Here is a 24175-nt window from a genome sequence, read left to right on the forward strand (position 1 = left end):
TCATTTATGGTTCACTGTGAATCTTCTCTGAACGTAATTAAATACATCAGTTGATCACTCAGTTCTTCCCCTCTCCTCCCCCACCTTTTTTTTTTGAGTTAGCTATCTAGCCATACTCTTGCTTTAATCTGGAGTAGTTAAACTTGAGGCCTGCTTCACAGGGCTGTTGCCATTGTTTTGTGAATGCCTGATTCTGATTCTCTGTTTCTGGGATTTTATCTTTTTGTTTTATTTTTCGCGTTCCCACTCTCATTTTGGTAGAGTGTATATTCTAAGTCTTCCTGAGATAATAATTCTTTCTTAGTAGTTTTTAACTATTTCTTAAGCTTTTTGGTGTTTGTGTGCCTGAATATGCCTTTGTCTTTTTTCAGACAGGGTCTTGTTCTGTTTCCCTGGCTGGAGTAAATGGTGCTATCATAGCTTGCTGCAGTCTTGAACAACTGGACTCAAGTGATTCTCCTACCTTAGCCTCCTGAGTAACTGGCACTACAGGCATGTGCCACCATGCCTGGCTCATTTTCGAATTATTTTGTAGAGGACGGGGTCTTGCTATGTTGCCCAGGATGGTCTCGAACTCAAGCTGTCTTCCTTCCTCGGCCTCCCAGAATGCTGGAATTACAGGCATGAACCACTGCTTGGCCTTGAAAATGTCTTTAAATAAATAACCCTCATAATAGATTAGCAGTTTTATTGGGTATAGAATTCTGGGGTAGAAATTTTTTTCCAGAATTGTGTTTGTATTTTGACAGTGTTTTCTGTTTTCCATGGTTACTTTGAAACATTAGATGTGACTTTGATTCAAGAACCTTTGTATGTAACCTCTTTTTTCTTTTGTGATTTATTGTGGGGCTTTTTCTTTTTCCCCAGTGTCTGAAATCTTGATATATTTGCATTCTTCCCCCCGTACACCTCCCCTGTTCCCTTTTCCCAGTCTTCTCCCTCCTTCCCCTCCTCCCCTTACCTTTCTTTTTCCTTGTAGTTTGCTCTCAGTGGACTCTTTCAATCTAGAAACCACTCTTTCATTCTGGGAAAGACAATTTATTATTCTTTTATTCATCTGGGATGTGTGTTCTTCTTACATTGCTATATCGATTCAGTGAAATCCCATCAGACTTTTAAAATATGTATAATGTGACATTTTGATTCTAAAATATGTATGAAAATGGAAAGGACCTAGCCAAAAACAATTTTGTAAAACAGTAAGTTGGAGGACTTAAAACAACCTGATTTCAAGGTTGACTGTAACACAGTCAGCCTACAAGTACAACCTACAAGCTGCAGTAATTAAGGCTTGGTGGAAGGATATTGAGGATAAACAAATAGATCAATGGAATGTAATAGAAAGTCCAGTAGACAAACACACATGTATAGTCAATTTATTTTTGACTTTGATGCTTGTACAGTTCAATGGGAAAAAAAGATAGGCTTTTCATGGTGATGGAACAAACTGGAAAAAGGTTTGAAAAGATAAATCTTAATTTCTACTTCACACCATATGCAAAAATTACCTCAAGATGATTTATTGACCTAAAAGTAAAAGCAAAAACTCTATAAAGCTTCTAAAAGAAAACATGCAAAATATGTTTATTGTCTGGCATGGGCAAAAATTTCTTTGATAGGACAAAGAAACTACTAAAAAATAATAAATTGGATTGTATCGAAATTAAAAATTTCTGCTCATCAAAAGTTTTTAAAGAAAATAAACAGGCAAGGCTAGGCGCGGTGGCTCATGCCTGTAATCCTAGCACTTTGGGAGGCCGAGGTGGGCAGGTCACTTGAGGTCAGGAGTTCAAGACCAGCCTGACCAAAATGCTAAAACCCCATGTCTACTAAAATACAAAATTAGCTGGGCGTGGTATTGCATGGCTGTAACCCCAGCTACTTGGGAGGCTGAGGCGAGAGAATTGCTTGAACCTGGGAGACGGAGGTTGCAGTGAGCAGAGATCGCACCACTGCACTCTATCCTGGGTGACAAGAGCAAAATTCTGTCGAGGCGGGCGGCGGGGAGCAAGGAGGAGGAGAGGGGTAGGGGGAGGGAGAGAGAGAAGAAAACATTCACAATGTATATATATCTGATAAAGGACTTTTGTATGTATAATGAACTACAACTCAAAACAAGCCAGTTTACTTTTTTGTTTTTGAGACAGAATCTCTGTCACCAAAGCTGGAGTGCATCATAGCTTACTGCAACCTTGAACTTCTGGGTTCCAGCGATCCTCCTGCCTCAGCCTCCAGAGTAGCTGGGACTACAGGCACATTCCATCACGCCTGACTCATTTAAAAAATTTTTTTTGTAGAGGTGGGATCTTGCTATGTTGCACAGGCTGGTTTTGAACTCTCCTTAAGTGATCCCCCTGCCTCGGCCTCCCAGAGTGCTAGGACTACTGGCATTGAACCACTGGGCCAGCCCAAACAACCCATTTTAAAAAAATGGTTTAAAGACTCTGATAGACAGTTTACAAAGAAGGTATTGGAATGGATAAGTATGTGAGAAACAGCCGTAAGAACATTAGTAATAAGAGAAGTGCAGACTGAAATAAAAAGGTAATACCACTACACCTCCACCCGAAGGGCTAGAATTTAAAAGACCAGGCAATATCTTGGCAAATATGTGGTGTAAGCAGAATTTTCCTGTATTGTTGAGGAAACAGAAAATGGTACAGCCACGTTAGAAAACTCTTTGCTAGGTTTTTAATAAAATAAATCAGCACCTGCCTCCTGACCCAGCAGTCCTACTTGTTGTTATTTGCCTAAGATGAAAACACTCTCAGAAAGATTTGTAAGTGAATGTTCATGGAAAGTTTATTCGGAATACCCTCCAAATTAGAAAGAACCCAGAGTGTTCAATAATGGAAGAACGAAGAAACAAATTGTGGTATATTATTTAATAAAATACTCTTCCTCAGTAAAGTGGAGAAAATACTGATACCTGCAACCATATTGATGAATCCCTGAAAATGCTAAGCAGAAGAAGCCAGACACAAAAGAGAACATACTGATTCTATCTCTGTGAAATCGAGAGAGGCAGGACTGATCTCTGGTGATTGAAATCAGATCAGTGTTTGCCTCTGGAGGAGATTGACAAGAATGGCACCAGGGAACCAGGGAATTTTCTGGGGTGATGGAATGCTCTATATCTTGCTATATTTTGTGAAATAGAAAGGTGCCTGCATTGGCAAAACTCATTGAGCCACATATGCTTATGTTTTGTGCATCTCACTATATGTAAATGATGCCTCAATTTAAAAAGCAATCCAGAACAATAACAATAATATATATACATATATTATTATTATTATTATTGGGTTTTTTTTGAGACGGAGTCTCGCTCTGTCACCCAGGCTGGAGTGCAATGGTGCGATCTCGGCTCACTGCAACCTCCGCCTACTGGGTTGAAGTGATTCTCCTGCCTCAGCCTCCCAAGTAGCTGGGATTACAGGCCCATACCACTGTGCCTGGCTAGTTTTTTGTATTTTTAGTAGAGACAAGGTTTCGCCATTTTGGCCAGGCTGGTCCTCAGGTGATCCGCCTACCTCAGCCTCCCACAGTGCTGAGATTGCAGGCATAAGCCACTGGGCCTGGCCTAATTTTTGTATTTTTAGTAGAAACGGGGTTTTGCCATGTTGGCCAGGCTTGTCTCACACTCTTGACCTCAGGTGATCTGTCTGACTCGCCTCCCACAGTCTGGGATTACAGGCTTGAGCCGCCGTGCCCAGCCAGTAACAATAAAAATTATATTGATAGTTTTTTTAGTCTCTCTGAACAGTATTTGTGGTTTTCTGTCCTTGTTCTCAAAGCACCTATACATTTCAACAATTTAGATGACCTGATACATATGTGAACACTGTGTTTTTATTGAATTCAGCTTTCATGCCTGTGGAACAATATTGTGATCAATTTTATTTCTGCCCATGTGGTTTCCCTTTTCATGATGTTTGGAAGAACCCTTCTCAAAAATTCAAAAGAGTGAAATTTTTAAGAAGGTTATCAAGTTTCTTTTGAGGATTAATCTAGAGTATCTGTTGCACCACATCAGGTATAGTGTACCCCTAAGTAGCTAGAGTTCCCTAAAATGTGTGGGGACATGTTTTCAGTGTGCTTTAAAAATAACATTTCTTTCTTTTTTTAATACAGAAAAAGTATAAAGAAGAAAGCCAAAATGGCCCATTATCTTATCATCCAGGTAGTTCATGTTACCCTTTAAAAAATCAGTAGTACCTGCTTCTGGTAAGATAATTCAGTTGGTGCAGAAAGTTATAAAACAAAAAATAAGCTTCGTGCCCTTAATATTTATTTCCAAAGATAACCCTATTAAATGTAAAATGCCTTGCACAAAAGCTTATTATATGTCAGAATACATAATAATTTATATAGATCCTTAAAGAATATTTACACACAATAGCAGCTTTTTTCTGCACTTTTTTGTAGCTTGAGTTTTTATTGACTTAATAACTTAGTACGTCTTGAAAATATTTCTGAATTAACCCATACCCTTTTCCTCCTCCTCCTCTTCTTCTTCTTCTTTTTTGTTTTTTGATATTTTCTCACTCTTGCCCAGGCTGGAGTGCTGTGGTGCGATCTCAGCTCCCCGCAACCTCCACCTCCCAGGTTCAACTGATTCTTGTGCCTCAGCCTCCCAAGAAGCTGGGTTATAGGCATGCACTACCACACCTGGCTAATTTTTGTATTTTTTGGTAAAGATGGGGTTTCACCATGTTGGCCAGGCTGGTCTTGAACTCCTGGCCTCAAGTGATCCACCCGCCTCGGCCTCCTGAAGTGCTGGGATTACAGGGGTGAGCCACTGTGCCCCACGCACATATCCTATTCTTAGTTGTATAGTATTCATTTCATTGTATAGGTGTATTATGTTTCCTTATTGATAGCTATTTAGATTATTTTCATTGTTTAATTAAAAACAGTGTTTTAGAGGACAACTTTGTGCTGGTGAAATGTACTTTTAAAAATTAACCAATGTTTACTTCTTTATAGATTGGTAATTTTCAGCCCTTGTCATAGGAGAGACTGGAAGTAGCTGTGTCTTCTCAACCTTGTTACTATTGAGATATTAGATTGGAAAATTCTTTGTTGTGGGAGGCCATCGTCCTGTGCATGGTAGGATGTTTAGTTTAGTGGCGTCCCACTAGATGTCAGTAACACAAGCTCCCTACTAGCTGTGACAGCCAAAATGTCTGCAGACGTTACCAAATGAACCTTGGGGTGCAAATTTGCTTCTTCTTAGGGCCACTGGTACAGAGAGCACTGCGGGTTTACACAGATGAACCTTTTTCCTGACTGAGGAGCTGCAGAAGTCGGATATAAGAGGTGTATTCCTTGGGGTTTGAGTAGATGCCAGAAAAGGGGAATTGGAGAATGGCTGTAGGGATATCTCATAGAGTCCAGGGAGAACATCAAAGCTTTGGGAGCAAGTCATAGTTGCCAGAAACCAAAGCAATCCAGTACGTGTTCTTTCATACATTTAGCAAATGTTTGTTGAATGTCTGCCTTCTGCTAGTTACTATGGTGTGGGCATAGGTATTTCATGTTGAAAAAAGAGATGTGATTGTTACTTCATGAAGCTTGAGATTTAGAGGTAGACAAAGATGTGTGTATGTGTGTGTGTATAAAATTATAATCACCTACATGCTATTAAAGAAAGAGAACCAGGTGCTAATGAGAGAATGAAATATGGGCCTAATTTAGAAGGAGGGTGGTGAAAATGTAGTCAGTGAAGGCTTCTAAACCTGAGTGAATTTTACTAGATTTGGGGGAGGGATTGATGAGTGTTCCAAGTGGAAGGAATAGCATGTATTTGAAATTACCAAGGTGGGAAATATTCAACTTGTCATGGAATGGAAGGAATGGCAGTTCACATGAAAGATGACTGAATGAGAAAGGAAAAACAAATTTAGATTAAAGTTGTAGAGACAGTTAGATATGGAGAGATGGGCCACATAATATAGGGCCTTGTAGATAAAGAACTGGATGACATCCAGAGTGTAGTGGGGAGCTATAAGCAGTTGAGTGATTTACAATCTAAACTGATTATTTACAGTCTAATTATTCTGGCTGCTGTGTGGCATATGTATTGAAAGGAGGTAAGAATATAGTTAGGGAGACCTGATAAAGCTGTGGTAATATAGCTAAAGCATAATAGTCATCTATTATGACTTTAATAATATTAAATTGATGACAGTTGAGGTAGAGAGAGACTGTGAAGAAATTTTGGAAGTAATTAATAAATATTGGTGATAATTTATAGATGGTGACAAGGAGGAAGGTGTTCATAGTGACTTGTAGAATTCTGGCTTGAATTAATGGGTTCAGCTGCGATTACTGTGATGGAGACTACTGGGTATGGAGCATCCATAAATGGGGGTCATAGGGCAAGATTGAGTTTTAGATATACTAAGTTTGAGATACGTGTGACATATTTTATTAGTGATATCAAAACATATATATATATATAGTGTGTGTGTATATATGTATGTGTATGTGTACATGTGTGTCTGTGCTTATGTGCATGTATCACATACTGTGGTGTTGAAAATATGAGTCTGGTGCCAGAGGTGAGGTTGTAGATTGGAGAAAAAAAGTTGAGAATTGCTGGCATATAGATGAAAGGGTTGCCTAGGAATAGAGAGTGAGAATGTATTTTGATGAGAAAATTGGGTCCAGGGCTGAGCCCCAAGAAAATGTAACATTTAGAGGTTGGATAGAAGAGGAGGGACAGGCAAAAATTAAAAGATGCTTGATAATTAGGAAGCAAACTGGTAGTATGTGATGTTATAGAAATCTAGCATTGTTTCAGAGTGCAGTTGGGAAGGAATTATGGTTGGCTATGTCTAATGTTCTGAGAATGCTAGTAAAGCTACCCTCTTGGCAAAAGCTCCCGAGTTATACTTTAAACTACTCTTAATTTCTTACATACTTGGGAAGAGGTTTTAGCTGCCACTGGAAATTGGAGCCTAAACAGGGAAAGGATCTCATGAAAACATGTAGCCTATAGATTTAGGGCAGTTTTGCTTACCTTTTCTTGAAGAAGCATAGCCCAGAAAAACTGTTCTAAGAGTAAACTTTGAGTACAACTGACACAAGATCAGCTCTTAGGAAACAGTCAATAGCAGCGTGATGCAAACATGAATGTTTGTCTTGTTCTCTGTAATGTTACTCTTTTCCGTGGTGATAAAACATTTCTTTGTATTTTATAAATCAGTACTACTTCAAAATACTGCAGACTTATCTAATTTGTCTAATACATTCTGTTCACTAAATATGAATATCAGAATTTGAAATTTTCTATTTACAGTGTTTGAGCCATTCTTCTGGACATTTCATTTTTCAGTTCTTCCTTTTGCCTCATCTTAGATCACAGCAAAGATACTCATTTGTTAGTAGTGCCAGGAAGCAGGCAGTTTCCATGGTAACTGACAGACCGAGTTTACTGTGGAAATTTCCGGAATTAACAGAGCTGCATTGCAGAAGGATGCATAAAGCAGTATTCATCTAGAGATCGTAACAGTACGGACACAGAAGAACAGTTGCAGTGGTGTGCAGGGTATGTCTTACCTTTATTTTCCCGTCTAAGGAAGATTAGTCATATATATGTGTGTGTGTGTGTGTATATATATATATATGCTGAGGAGACAGTAAAACAGCTTGGGGCATTTTAGTATATGCTGGCTTGATAGAGTCAAAGTTGCTTAGGAAAAAGAAGGAAGAAATGATTTGGGAAAGAAGGTATATTTGATAGCATTGGGAAGAAATCAAGATCAGATGATTGAGGGAGAAGAATGTGATAGTGAAATAAGAGGAGAAAACATACTTAAAACTAATTAAATAATAAAAGGTTCTTACAGATAGCGGTTCTAGGCACAAGAAGATATTTATTTATTGAAGGAAAATAGTAGACATTGTCAAGTTTGAGAAATCAAGTTCTCGTGTCCAGGAAGAAGAAATCTGTTAAGATAATTACCTATTACTTGCTGAAAGATAGGTAGATATGAGAGATGTCCAAGATATTAAACAAGGAGGTTTGCTGACATCTTAGTGTACTTACCTCAGTGATGAGAGAATCCTAGGAGGGTTTCTGCCCCTAATTCCACTCCCTGTTGATTGGTGGGGGATTTTCAAGAAAAATTCTGAAATGTATCTTGAGATTAAATTCTGGAAACAAAACTATAGGATTTGGGCAGATAATTGAAGGTGCCTGTCATACAGAGCATAATTATAAATTTGAAAGAGAAAAAGGATATAGAAAATATGATTTAGATTATTTGCATGATAGGTGCAATTTAGGTTGCTAGATATCATTTGGTATCATTTATATCATGTAGTCAGCAAACTACAGCTCATGAACTGAATCCATCCTGTTTGCTTGTATTTGTAAGTAAAGTTTTATTGGAACATAGCCACACCCATCCCCGCAAAGCCTAAAATATTTGCTATCTGGTTCTTTACAGAAAAAGTTTGTAACTCGTGATTTAGATGGTGTACTGGATTTTTCAAGGCTTCTGTGAGATTACCACAAACTTGGTGGCTTAAAACAACAGAAATTTATTCTCTCACAGTTCTAGAGGCCAGAAATCTGAAGGTGTTGGCAGGGCCATGCTTCTCCTGAAGGTTCTAGGGGAGGATCCTTCCTTTCTTTCAGCTTCTGGTACTGCTGCTCTTCTTTGGCTTGTGGCAGCGTAACCATAATCTCTATCGCCTTCTTCCCCAGTGTCTGTCTTGTGTATCTCTATCTTCTCCTTTTCTTTGTTTGGTCTCTTATAAGAACAGTTACTTTATTTAGTGCCCACCTAATCCAGAATCTCTTTTTTGAGATCCTTAATTTCATCTGTAAAGATAGGTTACTTTCTGAGATTCTGGATGGACATATCTTTTGTGTGTGTGTGTGCAGATGGTATTGAAGAACTGGGTTTTGGCTTAAGTCACATTGTATATTAGGGATAGCCAGTTCTTAGTGTTTCCTTTGACCTGCTGGAGAAGATATTAAACCAGGTTTCAAAGGCAAGGTGATAGAGGCATAGTTGAATCATAGAAGATAGCTTTTGTGACACAAACATAACCAGTAGAGTAAAGGGAGTACTAGAAAAGTCACAGGAGAAAGACGACTAAAATATTCTCAGAAAGCTGATGAAGACCAGTGCCTGATGCTTCATATCGTTCTCTTCTTGTCTCTTCATATTTTTCTCCACTTAACTCCCACCTCCAAAAAAACAACAACATGAATTTGAAATTTTAATGAAAAATAGTTGGCACGAAAACAAAAATCACAGTTTTGAGGGATGGCTCATGGCTAAATTATGGCACTGGGAAATATATATATGATTCAAAAGAAATAGACTTAATAAGCAAGTAGAGGAGTGGCAGTGTAGAAAGTATACACCAATGTAAAGACCAGTGAACCTGAGACTTGGCTGTTGTTGAGAGCCTTCTTGTCATTGTGGGAGTATACAAACTGTTGGCCTAGGCAGGAGAGAAGGTCTGTGATATTTTTCCTCTTCTCATATGGGCATATTTGTAAACCATAATAACAGTGGTAGATATCTATCTTTGCATTCCCTGGAAGTCTCATTTACGATATTTGAGTATATTCTGAAATGTTTAAAAAGTGATGAATTCACATGGTGAAGAATCAAATAGTAGGCAAGGGATTCCAGTGTAGGTGCTGGAGCTGCAGAGAAAAGCCACCTAATATTGCCTATATTCTCACCTGCACACTTTGAAATGAAACTTCTGATACAGACTTTATGGAGATGATCATCAGAAGAATTAAACAAATGGTTAAGCCAAATTAGGGTTCACTAAGAGTAAGTAAGCAGTACCAAACTAGCCTAATATACTTTTTTGAGAGTGTTACTAGGACTGTAGAGCAGGAGTTTGGCAGAGACTAGGTGTATCTTGATTTCAACCTTCATGGGCACAGAGGAGGAAGACGAAGCCCAATACAGTATTTTCAGGAAGTTTCTTAGAAGGACAAGAGTGAAGTCCGCGTTTTCTTTCTAATCAAATTCTGTTAGTCTGTGACCATGTATATTCTGAACACCAAATTGGAAGCCATGGGAATGAAAGTTTTTCTTTTCTTCCTTTAGCAAAACATTTGAATTGTCTGCCTAAATAGCTTCATAGAAAGACGCAAATTCCCTTGAATCCAACTACAACTAGACTTTAACTCTTAATTTTTCTGTTAGTATCATGAGTATATGATAACAATATCATAAGGAACTAGAATAAAATCAGGTGTAAAGCATAGATTGGGATTAAATTAAGCTGGTTGATCATAGTTCACATGTACAGGCTAAAATTTAAGCAGTATAAGGTACTCATGAATACCCTAGATTTCAAGTCTTTGTATGATGTAAAATGAATGTGTCTATATATAGAATTTATTTCTATAAAATTGTTTTCCTTTTCTCGTTGACATGTTTAGGTAAGTGTCTCAAAAATAATAAAAGTAAGCTTGAGGATGTTTAATAAGTAGGTGTTCAAAACACAACTCACATAGTAATAGTACTAAGAATTAGCTAACAGATCACAAATGAAAAGTCGTGAGACTCTTGGTTTTTAATTTGCTTTAAGAACTAAATTTCTGACTTTGTAAAAGCAATTTGAGGTTTGTAGTGCAAAATGATATATGAGTAGCAGTGTCCTGCTAAAATATTTGTTAAGAAACATAGATGAAAATATGAAACACTGAAAATTAAGATAACTTAACTCCCTATAGGATCTAATAATGGATTCTAATAGTAACACAGCCAGAATAAGGAAAATTTTTACCTAGGGTTTCTTTTATAGCAGAGGCTTCATCCCTTTTCATGTTTATTTCTTCTCCTGCCCATACTAGTAACTACCAGAAAAAAACTGGGGAGGGATGGGAAGAGGGAGGAGAAATGGATGCTGACGAATTCTTATCTGGGAAGTGTGGTCATTATGAGTAAAGTGTTCTAGGTAGAAGTAGAGAAGGATTGTAGTAACAGTATAGTGCTGCTGTGCTGCCCAGTATAGACTTAAGGATTGTATTTTTCTGTTGCTGTTGTCGGTTCAGAATACAGTATTAGAGACCAAGGAAGTTGGAGAGAGGAGAATTTACCATGGGAGCAATGAGTGCTCTAATTCGTAATATACTAGATCTAGATATCTCAAATCTGCCTTTGAACCATAGGCATGTAATGGGCAAATCCCTATCAGACAAGTAGAGTGCAGCCCAAAGATAATCTTCTTTTTCTTTCTCTCCTTCTCTCAACAGTTTTATCGAGGTATAATTGGCATAGAATAAACTGTATATATTTAAAGCATGTCATTTGCTAGGTTTTGACATATGTGTACATCTGTGATGCCATCACCATAGTCAAGTTAACATATCCATCATTCCCAGAATTTCTTCCTTCTCGTTGTAGTGGGTTTTTTTGTTTTTGTTTTTTGTTTGTTTTTTGAGATGGAGTCTCACATTGTCGCCTGGGCTGAGTCTCACATTGTCGCCTGTGCAGTGGTGTGATCTTGGCTCACTGGGAACCTCCGCCTCCTGGATTCAGGAGATTCTTCTGCCTCAGCCTCCCGAGTAGCTGGGATTACAGGTGCCCACCACCACGCCCAGCTAATTTTTGGTATTTTTAGTAGAGACAGGGTTTCACCATGTTGGCCAAGCTGGTCTCAAACTTCTGACCTCGTGATTCGCCCACCTCGGCCTCCCAAAGTGCGGGGACTACAGGTATAAGCCATTGCGCCTGGCCTCTTGTTACAGTTTTTATGTTTAGACATTTGATTTGGTTATTCTTTCTCTCTTCCACGTCTATATTTAACATACTCTATCCATCCTTTAGTTTTTTAATATATGGAACGTAGTAAATGTTTCATTGTCTTTATTAATTCTAGTATTTTTGTCATTTCTGGGTCAGTTTCAATTGATTGATGTTTTCCTCTTCATTACGGGTCATGTTTTTCTGCTGTTTTGTTTACTGTGGTCATTTTAGGTTGCGTGCTGGAGATTATTGTGTGATGGCTGTTTTTGTATTTTCATGAATGTTTTTGAGTTTTGTTCTTTGGTTAAGTTACTTGGAGATACTTTGATCCTTTCAGGTCTTGCTTTTTAGCTTTCGCAGATGAGACTACTCTAGAGGTAATTTTGCCTCACTAGTAAGGTAAAATCCTTCTAACTACTGTGTTGGATTCCAATCAGGAAGTTTTCCACTCCAATGGTTAAGAATAGGAACTGCCTTGTATGAGCCTGGGTATGATTCCCTCTTAATCCTTTTAGGTGGCTGCTTCTTCAGGCTTGTATACGTTCCTCACAATCATCCACTGATCAAGGAGGGCCCTCTGCATATCTGTGGGGTTCTCTTTCTGTGTAGCTCTCTCTTATCCTGTACTCTGCCATGTGAACTCTGGCTACATTGGTCTCCCTAGATTCCCAGATCCTTGTCCTCAACACAAGGGCACTGCCAGGATCTGCCTAGATCCCCCTCCCTGTATCACAGTTGGTGAACTCTTTAGGCAGTAAGCTGGGGACAATTGTAGGGCTCATCTTACATATTTCCTGTCTTTCAGTGTCTGCTGCCCTTTGTTTCCTGATGATTTCCAGTGTCTTCCAGATTGCCTGTACATTCTGTTTTTTTCAGTTGTTTTAGGTATGAGGGTAAGTCTGTCTCCTGATACTTCATAGTAGGACAAGTGAAGGTGCCACATTGACTCTCACTGTGAGACGGAAACAGGAATTGTGGAACTAGGGAATAATATCTTGAAGACTTTGAGAAAGAGCATCTCCAAACAAGATATCTTGCAGGATTCAAAATAGTTTCTTACAATAGTGACTGACATTCTTAATACAGTGAAAGAAGTCATGGCGTTTATAAAAATGGATTGGAAAAATCTCAAGGAGAAAACAGACTGGATGGATAGGCAGCAAGATTATAGAAAAGGGACAGATAAGGGAAAGACATAGCTAGGGACCTGAAAAGCACTGGTAGAGTGAAATCCCTTTTGATGCAGTTGTGAATATAAATGATACTACACGACAGCAAAAGAATTTGAAGGCAGTCATTGATTTGAAAGCATACCAATTACTGAATTTCTTAAAAATACAAATTCATAAACACAAGGGAAGGTAAACCACAAACTGGGAAAATATTTGCAATGCAGGACAAGGGTTGATGGTGTTAATAGGTAAGGAACTTGTTAGTAGAAGCAGCGATAACAAAACAAACACCTGGGCTAGGAGGGCTCAGGGGTGCTATCTTAGTCAGTTAATCATCAGAAAAAAAGACACGTTTGTTCACCAGATAGCATAAGAATGTTCAACTCTAGCAGTTGAAAAGAATGATCTAACTCTAACACTTTTCAAATTGGCCTGAGGAAAAAGGTGCTGTCGACTAAGTACAGTGGGCACCTTTTGGCTGATAGTACTCCTAAATCAGTGCAGGCTTGGTACGCAGCCATTCCAGTAGTGATACCAATTATTTAATGACTGTGTTAAAATGTGTTAAGTGAAATCTGTGAGCAGTAGGTATAATACGCTATTTTTGCAACCTATTCCCATAGTATAGAAAGATACAAAGTAATATGTACTAAATTGTGAATATTGGTTTTTTTCTGGATTATTATTGATTTTTCCATTTTCCTTTTTATCTTCTACCTTTGTAGCTTTAGGAGGGATTTTAGATTCGGTAATCCGGTTGGAAAAAGCAGTTCAAGTTCTGGTCCTGCTGCTGAATTTGCACAGCAAACACACTGCATCTAATAGAGGGTAGGGGTGAAGGTAGACGACGTGGCTAGAGCTGTCCTAATAACCGTACTTGACTGGCCACTGTATTTCTTTAAAAAAGCAAGGCTACCTGCCTATTTACGAAGTCCCAGGCAGCTTTATTAGACATTGTATAGAAATACAGCTTTTCTCAGTGTCCAGTCTGATTGATGTTCTGGGACATTATGTCACAGTTCTTTGTGTGTTTGTGTGTTTTTTTAATCTGTAGGATTTCAGAAATTTCAGACTAGTAAATTAGTCTGGGTCAATGAAAGGACAACTAAAAAACAATAATTTTAATTCAGTATTAAATTTAGGTTAACAGATACATTTGTCATTTCTAGCCAGAAGATAACAATCAGGAAGGATTTCAGTGCAAATATGTAGGCTTAAAAAAATTAGTTTTCAGATTTTAATCTAACAAGATAAATCTGATATCAAAATATAATTTCTGTACATTGAATTGTACTTTTAATAAGGCCTGTATTATATGAATTCATGCCCTATATTAAGTATTCTATCTATAATCTTGCATGTTTTGAAAAAGTTAGGACCATTCATATTTCACTTCTTTTGAATGTCTGTGACATCTGTGGCAGTTTTTCCGGGTGTATGTGTGTGTGTTTTCTCTAGAACGTGGAACTGCTAAGTCTCTGGGAACCAAGAATTATTAGATGTGGAATAGTAAGGCTCTGAAATCAGGGACACCAGAGTTAAGAATTTTTTTTGTGTGTGTATTTTTTCTGTGTGTGTATTTTGTGTGTGTGTATCTTAATCAGATTGTATTGCCTTATTCATGTGTTTTTTGCGGGGTACTGTGGTATGGACTAGAGAACTTGTAGTGACTCATGAAGAAACCTTGGAATGACACATGAAGGATGATAGGAAAGTCATTCTGAGGCAGGATGCTTTACTGAATTGTTTTCAACCAGGGTATCAGACATCAGGAATGAGTTCAGGAGAATGAAAACGTGTTAGGTGCTCTACAGGTTCAGAGACACTTCTCCAGTAATGAACTCTAGAAATGACCCCTGAAAGTATAGTCTTAAGATTCTATTCAAGGAAATACTTTTGGCCTGTTGTCTAGAACTGCTCTGTGGATTTGGAGACAGTTAGCATCATTGGCCCCCAGCCACTAAATGCTAATTGCACTTCCCTTTGATTGTGATGACCAAACTGCTGCTGATGCTGGAGGTGTCCGGGCACTACCTTCTTTGAGAGTCATTGGGAAATAAAATAATGCTAGGGGCTGTATTAATTAAAAGTAAGTTTGTTTGCATCTAAACAACAACCAGGATAGGAACAAATAGTGGCTTAAACCAGATAATTTATTTCCCTTTTCCATAGAAAAGTCTGGAGATAGGAAGGCTAGGGTTGGTGTAGTGGCTTCATTGTTATTGGAGTCAGTGCTGTTTTCTGCTCCATCATTCTCAGGACATTATTTCACTTCTGCAGGGCATTGAGGGTGGCTGGAGCTCTAGTCATTACCTACATTCCAGGCAACAGCAAGGAGGTTGGAGGAAAAGAACAAGAGTCTTTTTTCCAACTGAGTTAGCTCCTTTTAAGTACTGTGTTCCTATTTTCCACCTCTAACTGCAAGGAATGTTGGTGACTTAGCTCGGGCTGCAAAATACCACACACTAGGTGGCTTAAACAACATAATTTATTTCTCACAATTCTGAAGACTGGAGAGTCCAAGATTAAGGTGCTGGCAAGGTAGGTTTTAACCTGAGGCTTCCTCCCTTGGTTTACAGGTGGCCACCTCTCACTGTGAGCTCAGATGACCTTTTGCACATGTGAGAAGAGAGTGAACTCTGTGGTCTCTCTTCTTGTAAGGACACTAATCCCAGTAGATTAGGGCCCCACCCTTCATTAACCTTCATTGAACCTTCATTATCTTCTTATAGGCCCTGTCTTCAGTACAGTCACGTTTGGGGTTAGGGCCTTAACATGTTGATTTTGAGAGGGAACACAGTTCAGTTGATAGTAGTTGGGAAATGTAGCCTTTTAGCTGGGTGCATTGCTGCCCCAAGTAAACGAGGATCTTGTTAGGGAGGATGAAGAGGAGAATGGATGTTGGGTGACAGCTGATAGTTACTGCCACAGTGGCTGTTGTCTGAGTTTTCCAGGTTGGTAATGAGAACCTTGGGGTTGGAATCCTATGAAGTGTTCATTGGAGGCAGGTAAGGGTGATCTGTATAAAATAATGCACAGAAAATTATGAAGGGAAAGATGAGGGATTTTAGGAATTATCTTTATTTTGGGGAGTATATAGTAGGTGTATATATTTATGGGAGTACATGAGATGTTTTGGTACAGGCATGCAATGTGTAATAATCGCATCATGGGAAATTGGGTATTCATCCCCTCATGCACTTATCCTTTGTGTTACAAACAATCCAATTGTACTAGGAATTATTTTTGATAAAATATAGTCCCCATTCTCAAGAAAGTGATATCCCAAGGAAAAGTCAGGGAACTTTTTTTTTTTCTTTAAGAGTATAATTGTAGGGAAATATTTATCAGCAAATAAGGGCAACTTTGCATCTTTATTGGTTTCTATTTTTCACCAATCTTCTCATGGGGTGTGTTTTCTACTGTTTATGTTCTTTCTTTCCTAGGCCGCTTACATAGTTTAGGACAGAAATTGATTGACTGCAGAGTTTAATGGTAAGGTTCTGGTCTGGTTCCTGTGTCTAGTCACTCCAGTACTGTATCTGCGTATAGCCCTTCTGTGGAAGCCATTGTGGTTGTACCAACTGTTAAAACAATTGCTGTGAAATGGACTCAGTTTTACTGGAAAGATTGCTAGCCCAGTATAAAGATGAATGTATGAACATGGCTTGCTGATGTCATAACCGTGGCATGTTTTTCTGTGTTTTTACAGCACTTTTTCTTTGTAAATGAGAAACTTGGAACTCTGGGTAGGAATCACATTCTCCTCTTTTAACAGCTTTACTGAGATATAATTCACGTTCTGCAGTTCACACATTTAAAGTGTATAGTTCAGTTGCATTTAGTATGTTTACAGAATTGTGCATCTGGTACCTTATTCAATTTTTGGATATTAGCCCAAGTAGATACCCTGTATCACTTAGCTTTCAACCTGTTCATTTTCAAAAAGAAAAAAAGGGACTTTATCCAGGAACTATACAAAAAAACTACAGTGAGCTAAACTAATTAGTCGAGATATTCCATAAATACTAAAATTTGATCTTTAAAGTAATAGAGATAATATTGTAACCATTTTCATTCTGTAATTTCTGTATAGTAATGAAGTATCTTTCATTTCAGTTCTCAAGAATGCTAGCATAAGTATTATATAGCGGTGTAGTCATGAAAGTCATAGTACATCATCTTTACCATATTCTCTTGGTTAGAGGCAAGTCACAGGTCCCACTCACACTCAAAGAGAAGTACCTACACAAAAATATGAACACTAAGAAGGTGGGGATCATGGGGGCTTCCTGGAGCCTGTCTGCCACAGCCCCTCAATTAGCGAACACTTTATAAAATTTTGCTTCCGATTTACAAGTAATCTTAATTAACTTTTTTCCAGCTTCCCTCAGGGGTAGATTGGTGCTGTATATTTCACCAGTAATTAAACTATGCCATTGAGATAGTGTTTATTTGCCAAAGGTTATAGAACAGTAATCATTATACATGGAACTTCTTCATGTTAGAACTTTTTTCAGGCTTAATCGTCTACTTCATGAAAAAGATTACCAAGAAAAGTTTCCTATTTTTGCCTAGACCTGAGTTCCATCCTAAAAGATCAGTTCCGGCTTCATCTTCACCTAAATGGTCACTTATGCTACTGATTTCCAGGCTTCTTGTGACTCTGGATGCTAGAGTATCAAATAATATGGGTGAAAGGATTTTGAACTGAAAAGCACTTGAATGAATGAAAGCTGGTGTTATCACCTAGGATGATTTGAAAGTCTGTTACTTGGAACACTGATATAGTAAATTGTTATTTAGACCAAGTGTATGAATCTTTGAAGTGTAACTTTGAACCTTAATATTAGAACATACGATTATTCTCGGGGTGGGGGTAGATTTTAAAGTTCTAAGTTTTTGGGGAACCTTAAAAGTTGCTACAGAAAACCATTCTACTGATTGGAGAAAACATTCCTAAATTTTGCAAGAAGAAAAATAAATGACCAAGCACATAAACTTTTCCTGTTGGTTTCATAGGATCAGAGTTAAAAAGAAATCTTGATCATTTTGTATGAAACTGAAAAATGTAGTTGATATTTAATGAATTGTTTTCATTGTGTGTGTGGTTGATAGTTTGTTCCTACACATTGGGTTTGGGGGGTGTGTGTGTGTGAGAGAGAGAGAGAGCAAGAGAGAGAAACAGATTGGTTTTACATTTTTCATTGGATTTACTTTTTTATAAAGCATGGTTAGAAATTAATACTTTGATCTCCAGGTTGAGATTTTGGAGATGATTTTTTATTTAATGGAAATATGTAATGAGTGAGCTCTTTTGTCTATGAGCCACTTATTTTTTATCCCATTGCTTTATCGAACCAGGGCTGAAAATTTCAATTTCGAATAGCACATGGCAATTTTCCTCTTAGAGCCAGCTAGCTGTTCAGTTGACTGTTCTCCCACCTCAGCATGGTATTAACAAGAACGGGACAGTATACTAAGGCACTATTTCCCAAACATTACTGGAATCATCTGGGGGTCTTTAAAAATACTGTTTTCTGACTCCTGTCCCTGGATAATTCAGATTTAATTGCTATGGGATGATACCTGGGCATTGAGATTTTTAAAATCTCCCCCAGGTGATTGTAAGGTACAGCCAACTTTGGGAATAGTTGTACTAACTGAAGATCGAGGCACTGGAATAACTAATGTTGGGTAAGATAGGATAAGAACTGTTTCTCAATGACGTTCGCAGCTCTTGGGATTCTCACTTGATGATGCTCTTTGGATAAATCCTTATCCAAGTTTGAATAAGATCTTATATTTAGAAATGAAAACTGATCCACAGAATTAATAAATGGGAATTGTTTAAGTCTTCTTGGGAATTTGTTTTTATGAATCCCATTGAAGCTATGTCTATTGACTACCTAAATCTAGATCATTCTTAATCCAGTGTGTAAAAAACCAGGATGACACAAACGAAAAACTTCAAAAACCTGGAGGTCAGACTATTTTAGTAATTTAGAAAACATTTTTCCCACACATTAATCAGTACTAAAAGAAAAAAGTTAAAACCTATTTAAAATGTGGAAAAATTGCTTCCCAATATTTTAACAGAGAGAGACTGAGAACACACAGCATTGAGTCATCAGGAAAACTGAAGATCTCCCCTGAACAACACTGGGATTTCACTGCAGAGGACTTGAAAGACCTTGGAGAAATTGGACGAGGAGCTTATGGTTCTGTCAACAAAATGGTCCACAAACCAAGTGGGCAAATAATGGCAGTTAAAGTAGGTGATGCCATGATTATTTTTGGTACTTTAATCCATTAGGTGAAATTTCATGGTGCAGTAATACCACTGTTGTTGTGTTCCTACTTTTGTGGTAAATGTGGGTGTTTAAAAACTTGTTTCTCCAACTCCTTTGAGGGTGTTCTGTGTAGAGGTTTCTTACTGGTGGCACATTTTCTATCTCTTTGGAAACATGAGTGTATGAAGTGTGCATGTTGATTGCATTTTGGCATGATGCATTAACATGTTTTAAACTTCAGGCCCTTCTACTGCCAAGGTGAGTTCAGGCTGGGCGGCTGCACCCCTGGGAGCAGGGCAGTGCTGCACTGAGCCAGGCGGGAGCTGGAAGAAGACGCAGCACACTGGGTTGGGCAAGGTGCGGGGCTAGGGCTAACAGCAGTCTTACTGAAGGTTTCCTGGAAACCACGCACATGCTGTTGCCACTAACCTCAACCTTACTCGGTCCTGACCGGCTCGGCTTCTGTTTGTTTATTTCATCTCTACTCAGTACTGCCCTGTTCCCTGGTTTTAAAGTTGTACTGAAATGCATACCTTGTGATAATGTTGTCACATTTTGTCCTGATTGTGAGTGTCGTGCCACTTAATATGTTCATTAAAAAGAAAAAAATGGCCAGAAAAGGAAATTTGATCCATAGACTATACCTGGCAAGCTTAGGCTGGTACCTGTAATGAATTGGTGGTTTCCATTTGACTCCTAGTGGTTTCATGTAATTGTAACTTATTCTTTTGTTTGTTTAGATGTTTAACAAATCTTTGCTGTATGTAAGATAGTTCAGGAAAATCAGCAAGAGCGGGAACAACTTGCAAAAACAAAGGAAAAAAAACCTAGCTGTGGCCATACCCTCTCTGAGCTTAAAATTCCTATGGGAACAAAAATGTTTCAGTTTACAAGAATTGAGAATGGATTTGCATATAGTCCAAGCTAATCATCTTCCTATTAGTGTCCTATTTTGAGAGTTTGTCAGAGTGGTTGATAAGAGTCCTTAGTTTTTTCTTGACATTTGAGAATGAATTTATATTAAAATAAAATGCTTTCTGTGTAGAAGTCTGTTGTGAGCCAAACCTTACTGTAACTATTTTAGTATCCTTCATTGTTGAGCATTTCTTTTTACTGGGTCATATGAAAGTAATGTTAAATTAGTGGTGGGGAAAATTTTTATGATTCTCTCTATGGGTTCTTAACATTGTTTTTGGCTGTATTTTTAAAATGTGGTGAGAACTATAGACTTTTCGTAGGCAGATGTATATATATACAACATTTTACATACAAACCACAGACCTCTGAAGATGCACAGGTGAAGAACTCTGCATTATGTGTTAAAATAAAATGTTTTCTTGGAATATGCAGTGATTTCCGTATTCCTGTCTTGTGCCACTGCAGTATAAGTGGAAAGAATCATTTTATTTAGACTCCTGGATGAGTGTTGTATTGTCCTTTTGTGCTACCTGTGTGTGACATCCAGTTTTAGTTGGCTGGATCTTAAGGGAAAGGTTTCCTATATAGTTAAAGTTGTAAACTTTTCTTTCAGGTACTAGGGAAAGTAATTTAAACAAATTATTTCCTGCTTTTTACAGTTTGTGTTATGTGTGCTTCAACTTTGCTGATGAACATTATAAACTGTTTTAGTAATACGGATTGATTTTAGCCATTGTTAAAGAGGTCATAAAGGTAAAAAGAAGGTACTTCATTTTGACATTTAAAAGTTTTTCTCACTGATTAATTTGATAATATTTTGGGTTGTATAATGCTTACTCAAGTTTTGTAGGAATTCAAGAATGAAAATAGGAAATTGTTGTCCATCATTTGTAATTTTACCTTATCAGTGGCTACTGTGACAGCTTCAGTTGGGATGCTATTAAAAATCCCAGCTGTACAGGAAGAACTTTCAAGGCAGTCATGAGACCTACAAACTGGTTGCTGTCACATGTATACCCACCACATGGTACTACCTAGCTTTGTTTACCATCTCAAATTCTTGAACACGCGTAGCAGTTGGGGATGGGAGAGGATGGCAATACAACACATCAATTAACATATAGATGAGGAGTACCTTTGGATTCCGTGACTTTATTAATACCGAAAGAATAAATGTTTTTGCATTAATATGCATTAAAATTTGATACCAGTTGATGACTGATGTATGCCATCTCTGAATTAAAGAATATATTTATTGTTGGTTTCTTCAAAGAATAGTCTTTGATCACACTTGAGAGAGTTCATTCATTCCTCACTTAGGTACATTGACTGGATTGACAGGCACAAATATACAGAATCAGTATATGATTAAGGAGGAGTTTGATTTGAGACTTTACAGTTGAAGGAACCATGAGACAGTGGTTCACACAGCTGAGAGCTTTCCATTGCTGTTGGTGAAATGAGAAACACACTTGAAGTAACTGTGCTAACATCTTAATATGCACTTTGAGAATAAAGAAGGATTGCTTTATTAGATGCTTTATTAGATGTTAAACTGCAGTATTAGATGTTTACTTTCAGTATCTATAGAAAAGTGAACTGTGATATTAGCTTGATTTTTTTCTTTGTATTATTCCTCATTTTTGGTTTTGAGGAAATCCTCCCCCAAATTTATTTTGCCATATGTAAGAAGTATTTGAAAAAGGTGACTTCTTAGTAACCAGAAATAATTACCCCAAAGACTTAATCTAAAAATCAGTTATGATATAATCAGATTTAGTGAGGTAACATTGTAAGAGTTATACTTAAAACATGTTTTTGATCTTTGGTTTGAGGACAGCCTCCCAGGCTATCAGTGAGTTCCTGCATTAGGACCTAAGATGTGAACATTTTTTATCCATTAGTTTTAATTGCACATGCTTGGGGAAAGGGTCTGCTCTCCTGTGAGTGGGTGTAATTTGTATAGTTGTGCCTGAGTGACTAGTCTTAGGGCTGCCTAGGGCAAAGCCATTGTTGCCTCTGGGGTTTCTTAAAGCTCAGGAGGACAACCTTCAACTCTTACCAGGGATTTACTTCTGACTGTGATCAATATCCTTTACAAATAATATTTATTTAGTGTCCTGTTTTGCACAGTGGTGGGGTAACCACTGAATGAAAACATTATACGTGAATAGTCACTGTCCTCTACATAAAGTAGGTGTTTGCTCCTGGCAGGGTTAAATGTAGCGGGATAAAGCCCAGAGTTCAGACCAAATGTTTGAAGAGGCAATTAGGATTAGGTTTCTGAGCTAGGGTTAGAGAAATTCAGATCTGGGAGAAACACCTAGCATCACTGATCAGAATCAGGATCCCACAGAAAATCTAGGGACACAGGAGAAAAGAGAAAGAGTAAATGAAATGTCACAGCTTAGACCATGGGCTTACAAGCTCAGATGGCTGACAGAGGGAAGAATGATTGTAGGCCTCCGATACCTGACAGTATGTTCTCCACCTGACTCTGCCTGCAGTGTAAAAAATCCTGCATGCCTGGAGTTCCAGCTTCCCTGCTGTTTTCTAGCAGACTCATGTCCAGATTGACTTCTTGAAGGTATGCATGCCCTTTTCATGTTTGTAGAATATGTGTGAAAACCCAAAGGAATGTGGAAAAGTAAGAATGAAAATGAGAGGGAATATAAGGACTGAAGTTCCTGTCACTAAAGATGATGGCAGGCAATGGAATCTGAATTGTTGTGTGAAGGGTTAATACTGTAATAAAGCTGTCATCTCATTGAAGAACTGAATAATATTGAGCAGGTAGGTGGGAATAAGAATGTGTCATGTTAAATTTGTCATTGTGGATCATTATGATGACTTTTCAGTCTTCTGCTTGAGAAATTACCTGGATTAATCAAGAAAAACAGATCTGTTGTTTGAGGGTAGGTGCATAGGCCAGACTAAGTTAGCAATGTGACCTGGTATGCAAGAGTTTCAAGTGTTTTCTTTCTGTTGGAGATCTGCCTAACTTGTCTTGTTCTTTTGAACCTCAACTCTACCCTTTCAACTCTGCTGTTTCATTGATGTGAGTCTTGCTGATCCTGGCCTGTTAACCTCATTTTGATTCCTGCAATCCTGCCTCTCCTTGGTATTTGGATTTTGGCTTTAGTGTCCTTGACCTGGAATTGAGACCCAGCCTAATCCTGATGCTTAATAGTAAGGATGAGAGCCCTCTGCTGACAGTATCAGCAGCCCACAGCTCAGCTGTTCTCTGAGCAGAATGGAACTTTAATTTGCTGGTTGGGTAGGCCTCCCTGGTGTAGATAATACGGCGAGTATGGGAAGTCAGGTATCAGAAAAGTATGGCTTGGCTTGTTTTCCTGCCACTGGAGAGACCATGCCACTTCTGTCAAAAGTTCCATTACCAAATGATTTCAGTGGGGATTATGATGATGAATAATGATTTGAGGAGGTTCATTTTAGTGTTTAAACACTGGTCTTGCATGTTCTGAAAGCACTAGAATGATGCTGGGATGGCCTTCAGTTGGAAAAGTTCCTTTTTGATGGCATAGAGTGCTTTGTTAGGCCATTTTATTCACTTCCAAAGGGCCGCAGTGATCATATTTGATTATCCAAATCACCTGTGGGATGCAGATGCCATGGCTCTTTTGTTTAGAATTGAGACTGTAGTCTAATATGTTGTCGTTTGGTCAGATCGTGTGACTTGACTAAGGCATCTGTGATTGACTGAGCTGTATTCTTTTATGCTTCCTAATATTGCTTAAAAGCTATGGTGGTCATATGAAAAGTGTAAGCAGAGCATTTCCAGGAGGAGGCACATTCAAGAGATGTGGCAGGGCTGTCCTCTTCGCAGCCTTGATTTTGAACTCAGGTTGCTTATTCCCAGTATACATGTATGTTTGTTTTGCTGTCACTCCAAGTTAGTGCTTTTCAGACTGTCAGTTTGTTGAACTAACAGAATTGTATGTGCAACCCAAGAAATAAATCAGTACTGTTTGGGGTTATGTGAGGGTGGGAAGTGGAGACTCTACCTATAGTCATATTGGAAGCCCTTGGG

At 38.2% G+C, this 24175-nt stretch overlaps 1 protein-coding gene and 1 pseudogene across 8 annotated transcripts in view; one reads left to right on the plus strand and one right to left on the minus strand.

The window, feature by feature from the left end:
• Nucleotides 1–24175, plus strand: part of MAP2K4 (mitogen-activated protein kinase kinase 4) — a 120750-nt gene that overhangs the window by 40760 nt on the left and 55815 nt on the right. For 5 of the 8 annotated variants that reach the window (XM_005582927.5, XM_005582928.5, XM_074018611.1 and 2 more), the window contains one exon: nucleotides 19013–19187. The exons of 2 other annotated variants lie outside the window; for them this stretch is intronic. In XM_005582927.5, the coding sequence (XP_005582984.1) occupies nucleotides 19013–19187 (175 nt within the window). Of the gene's footprint in view, nucleotides 1–7464; nucleotides 7556–19012; nucleotides 19188–24175 lie in introns of those variants that run through there. One more of the 8 variants, XM_074018610.1, reaches the window with a different exon arrangement.
• LOC123569675 (small nucleolar RNA U3) lies at nucleotides 14708–14785 on the minus strand (annotated as a pseudogene).

This window comes from Macaca fascicularis, chromosome 16 (genome assembly GCF_037993035.2).
Source record: "Macaca fascicularis isolate 582-1 chromosome 16, T2T-MFA8v1.1".
Lineage (NCBI taxonomy): Eukaryota > Metazoa > Chordata > Mammalia > Primates > Cercopithecidae > Macaca > Macaca fascicularis.